Here is a 5,154-nt window from a genome sequence, read left to right as displayed (position 1 = left end):
TTTTTTATTATTCTACCACTCTTTCTACCTGTATATTTGTAAGATTCAAAAGAAATTAAGATTAAAGAGGAATAACAAACGTTTCATGATAATAATTCAACTTGCCTGAAGCGAGATTCAACGAAATATCTTTGTCCCATTTCTACCAGCGTCAGCTGACCTGAAAACGTGCTCATGCGGTACAGCTCCTATTGAACTTAAGCATTCTAGTTATGGTTTTCTATGGTACTATCTATCAACCCAATGAGTTCAGCTCATTTTGAGCCTGCCGGTTGCTTGTTTGTCGGGAAGACGTCAAGTTTACATATCAACTTGACTCGTAAGTTTTGGCTGGACTTGGCAAAGTCAGACACTTACAACATCAGCCCCTGGTGATGCGGCGGTGGGTTCGGTGTCGGTCGTTTTGTTTTTATGACAAAACATTTTAAATAAACGGGACCAAACGACCGACACTGAACCCTGGGCTTGTTCATCGCCGCATCTCCAGGTTTGCCAATAGGGGATGTCAAGTAAAGGAAATTCAAGGAAAAATGTGGTCCGGCACCCTGATTTTGGGCATTTTGGGGAGAGAGAACTAAGACAAACATCACAGTCAACTCGCACCATTCGCCCATTGAATTTTCAATAATTTTGAGCGAGTTGAGTTACAAAACCGTCCTAAATGAACATGTTTTGTGTTAATTAGTGAACGCACTATCCAATTGGCTCAATACCACAATACCAATTGCCTAGAGAAGCATGTGAAATGGAAAAAATGTCAGAATCCAATGCATGCACAATGTGGTTTGGCTGGGCATGTTGTCTTTGATTTTACTCCATGGATTAACATCAGTTGTTCATGAACGCATTTACTTGACTAGCCCTCTCTCTCTGGTCACCCTGTAGCTCTGACAGACCATAGACGAAGCAAAGCTTGAGAGTGTGATGCAAACTAGCCTGGCCATGCAGTACTTAAGCAGTGGAGTGGAAACGAGTGGAAAGCTCCTTGAACCCAGAATGGGACAAGACTCAATCATGCTGCATTGTATAAATTGTAATATTGAAAAAAGATCCAATAATGAGAAAACTCTCGCAATAAAGACTTTTAGAATATCGAACGTCTTCTAGCGAGGTTTTGTAGAGCTATAAGTTACCTCCTGCCGTACTCATGGCCTAGCAGCCTCGTAGGGTACAGATTCTGGTTGTATGTAGAGTTGTGGCTTTCAATCGACTGGAGTTGCACTGTCCACTGGATACTACTGATGGGAATCAAACAAAAAATCACCGGAGGTTGCAATTAGGGCTACCAATTTACATTTTCAATGGCATACGGCATTACTTGCGGAAAATCGAAAACCCGTTAGTTAATCACAAAAAGTAACCCTGATGTTTCTCCGATCAAACGAGGGTCACCTTTTTGGTCAAGCCTAATATTCTACGATACGCTAGAAAAGGCCCGTGCTTTGACTTTCCTAGCTTTCTGGCGATCCTGATTTTGGAAATTTGTTTGATCCCATCACTACTGGATACCCATTTAGCTGCAGTACAAAACCACAACAAGCTCGACTTTCATCCTTCTATGCCACTTATTCTATGGACAGACCTTCAATGTGTAAACAAATAGAAAATGAATAGGAAAACACAGGAACAGATAATCTGACAGCCCTCCAAATCCAATCCCAATCCCAAGTCAAGTCAAGTCAAGTCAAACATACAAGAGTCGGTAAAACATACTACAGATCAAATCGTCACCACAACTTCCTGCCCGCTCGGTTCATCGAGGAGTGAGGGAGGCTCGTTCGTTCCAGGTCAACAACAACAACAACAACAACAACAACAACAACAACCATTCACGACGACGGGACGACCATGAGCGAGACCCGCCCTCCGACTCTGAAGGCGGGCCGGGGGTGGGATGCGGCCCAAGCGGCCGTGAATCGCAAACGTAGCGCGATTCGCAACGTGACGGCCTCGTCGGATTGGTCGTGGGAGGACGAGATGCTCATGTACGACGTGTGTCATCGGGACACCAAGAAAGCCGCCCGCCGTCACCACCACGCCCACCACCCAGAGGAGGCCACGCCCCACGCCGCCGCCGCCGCCGCTGCCGCTGAGCGAAAACGCCTCCAAAAGGAGAAGCACCTGGAGACGCTGTACGCGCAAGAGTGCCGGAAGCTCTTTGTGGGCGGATTGTCCAAAGACACAGTACGTCCGGCGTAAAAAGTTCCAGAAGTTGTTTGCTAAGTTCGGAAAGTTGTTCGGAAAGTTGTTCGGAAGCCACCGCCATTTCAATCCTACTAGATATCTAGCCATGATTCGATCCGAAAAAGAAAAGGCACGCCCCAGGATCATGATGTTGAATCATCACTAGATTACCAGATAGATAGATAGATAGATAGATAGAGCTAGCTTGGATTGGACGGGCTTATCATTTGAAGAGAAAAGTTGAGAGTTGTCTTACTCAAAAAGAGAAGATAGTTAGCCCATTGGAGGTAAAGAAAGCAGCAATGTTGCATTTTTTGGAGCTGCCTAACTATCTTAGCGCCCTGCTTGACTTGTCTCTTTGGACTTGAAACTGGCTCTTTTCATTTCTGTTTTCCCTTGTTTCTCACCTTCTCACCCAAAAGTGATGTACTTTTGTAGACCTGCACAATTTAATAATTGACGTCAATTGTTCAAAATTCATCTTTTCTTTTTTTTTTTTTTTTTTGAAACCAATTCTAAGGCCAAGAAAGTTCTGATTTCAACCAAAACAAATTTTAGGCCAGACGTGCAAAACAGGTGCAAAATTAAAGTTAAGGAAATTAAACGCAAATAAAGGAGAAAAATGCAAATGTGTAAAAAAGTGGTCTTTACCGACAAAATTGTTTTTACACAATTGGCCCGTCCCCAGTAATAGTACCGGGAGATGACATTCCCTGTAGCCGTGCGAAAAGCCCAGGGGAAAATACCCCACACAAATAATTATAACAATTACACTGATCACCTTAAAAATGACCCACAGTCAAATCCGCCCTCTCTGGTGTCATCTCATCATCCATCCATCACTGTTCTTTCTCAATTCAGGTGGAGAAGGACCTCCGGAAGCACTTCACTCCCTTCGGACACCTCCTGGATGTGCGAGTGATGCGGGATCGAGAGCGAGGCACTTCCCGGGGATTCGGGTTCGTCACATTCGCGTGCTCGTTTATGGCCGAAGCCGCCATGAACGAGCCGGCCAGTGAGCACGTCATCAACGATCAGAGGATCGAGCTCAAGCTGGCCAAGCCCAATGCGCCCCGATTCAAGCAGACCCTGCCACAATTGGCGGCACAATTGGAGGACGAGTGCCAGAACAAGCGCAGCATCTTCGTGGGCGCCTTGAAGGACACCATCACGGAGGAGGACCTTGTGGAGTACTTCTCCGTGTTTGGGAAGGTGATTCGGGCCATCAAGCACACGGACCGCGCCTCGGGCACGAAGAAGACCTTCGGCTTCGTGGACTTTGCTGAGTTCGGCGTCGTCCGCCAGGTCATGAACTGCACCAAGCACTTCATTCAAGGCCAGCGGATCCGGGTCGAGTTGTCCCGCCCACGGATCGAGTTCAGTCATCAGACCAAGACCGTGTTCGTGGGCGGGCTCGAGGACGGGATCGATGACCCGGAACTGACCAAGTACTTCAGTGAGTTTGGCTTCGTCACCCGCGCTCTTCGCATTCCCAACAAGGACGAGCCCAAGCGGAAGTACGGCTTTGTCGACTTTGACGCTTATGACGCCGTGGATATCGTGGTGAGTCAGCGCGAGCACTACATCAATGGCCATCGGGTGCGGGTGGAGTTGGCCTTACCCATGATCAACGACTCCTTATATGAAAAGGACATTGTGGCGCCCACCGAGACTTGGCTGGAAAAGGTCCAACGGAAACTGCAGTATGCCGTGCCGGATCAGGGTACCTGGGGCGAGACCCTCAACAACTACGAGATCTTCGTTCAAAGCGGCTCGGACGTGACCACGGTGCAGTTCAAGCTGCAGCGGGGCCTCCTCGAATATGTGGTGGGCATGGGCGGGAAAGTGGTGGAAGAGATCGCCAACGACTCCAACACGCGGATCGTGCTCGACAAGCCCAAATTGGGCGCTAAGCACGTGGTGTTCTCGATTACTGGCCAGAAAACCGACGTGAGCTGCGCCCAGTACATCTTCCAACAGATCGTCAAATCTAACGTGGACAAACTCAACACTGTCAGACCCATCACCAACAGTTAGCATAGAGTTGCCGCTCGCTCTCTCTGCTCTAAGATTATTATATTTATTGTCCGGAGTCCGGAAAGCAACGGGATGGGTGGAGAGTGGTACCTTCATTTCTCATTTGCAGAGGTCGGATTTGAAAGTGAAAGTTATTGAGTCATGCAAATGTCTTGTTTTGGTGATTAATATAATTTTATTAATATTTGGACGCAGAAACTCGCCTTTAATAGTTATGGAGACCCAAAGTTACGTCCCAGCAGTGTTACGTGAGAATATTTGGTGGCAGTGCTTAAATATGGGGACTTTTGGGGCACGCTCTGGCAGGTTCGTTTTTGGGCTGATACCCCGAGAACAAGTTCTGGGAAAGCTCGCCAATTGTACATGTTGCAATTACACGAGATATATTTGGATACATGATCTGACAAACAAGTTAGAAATATGAGACATCTGAAAAGAGGACTAAATGCATTGTTTTCAATATGAATCTGTGGATGTCCACAAGATTTAGCGTCTGCTTTTTAATAAAGCATGTTAATTCAATTCGAAAATGTAACCAAGGCTTCAGTAGGTTGATGGATGTCAATATCATTTATAAATTGATTCAAGTCAGTTAAAACATTGGTCTTGGCCATGGTACGAAGTCTTGGTCACGATTTTGAGGTGAACCCACTACACTTATCTGAAAAATGCAAGGGGCTCAGAGAAAGTCATGGCGCAAAAAATGGATTTTAGTCCCCCTTTTCAGATGTCTAACATTTCCGGAATTATTCCTCAAATAATTTGTTTAAATATATCCGTGTAATTGCACCATAAGAGGCAAGGCCAACCTTATTTGACGGCTCAGATTTGCATCACGGTCAGTGGCAGGCACGTCGTTTATTACCTGATTTTAGAGCTGGCTGAAGTGGCTAAAATAACTGGGCGTATCTTTTCCTCGAAACCTTATTCCCC

The 5,154-nt window shown here is 46.3% G+C and overlaps 1 protein-coding gene across 1 annotated transcript; it reads left to right on the top strand.

Annotated features, from left to right (window-relative positions):
* Window positions 1–1,569: 1,569 nt before the first annotated feature.
* LOC131885366 (uncharacterized) lies at window positions 1,570–4,411 on the top strand. The gene is made up of 2 exons (XM_059233394.1): window positions 1,570–2,184; window positions 3,046–4,411. The coding sequence occupies exons 1-2, from the start codon at window positions 1,849–1,851 to the stop codon at window positions 4,219–4,221; spliced, it is 1,512 nt and encodes a 503-aa protein (XP_059089377.1). The 5' UTR covers window positions 1,570–1,848; the 3' UTR covers window positions 4,222–4,411.
* The last annotated feature ends 743 nt before the right edge of the window (window positions 4,412–5,154 follow it).

The sequence above is a fragment of the Tigriopus californicus genome, chromosome 8 (genome assembly GCF_007210705.1).
Source record: "Tigriopus californicus strain San Diego chromosome 8, Tcal_SD_v2.1, whole genome shotgun sequence".
NCBI lineage: Eukaryota > Metazoa > Arthropoda > Copepoda > Harpacticoida > Harpacticidae > Tigriopus > Tigriopus californicus.
Note: the sequence above shows the minus strand (reverse complement) of the source record. Positions and strands in the feature narration are given on the sequence as shown.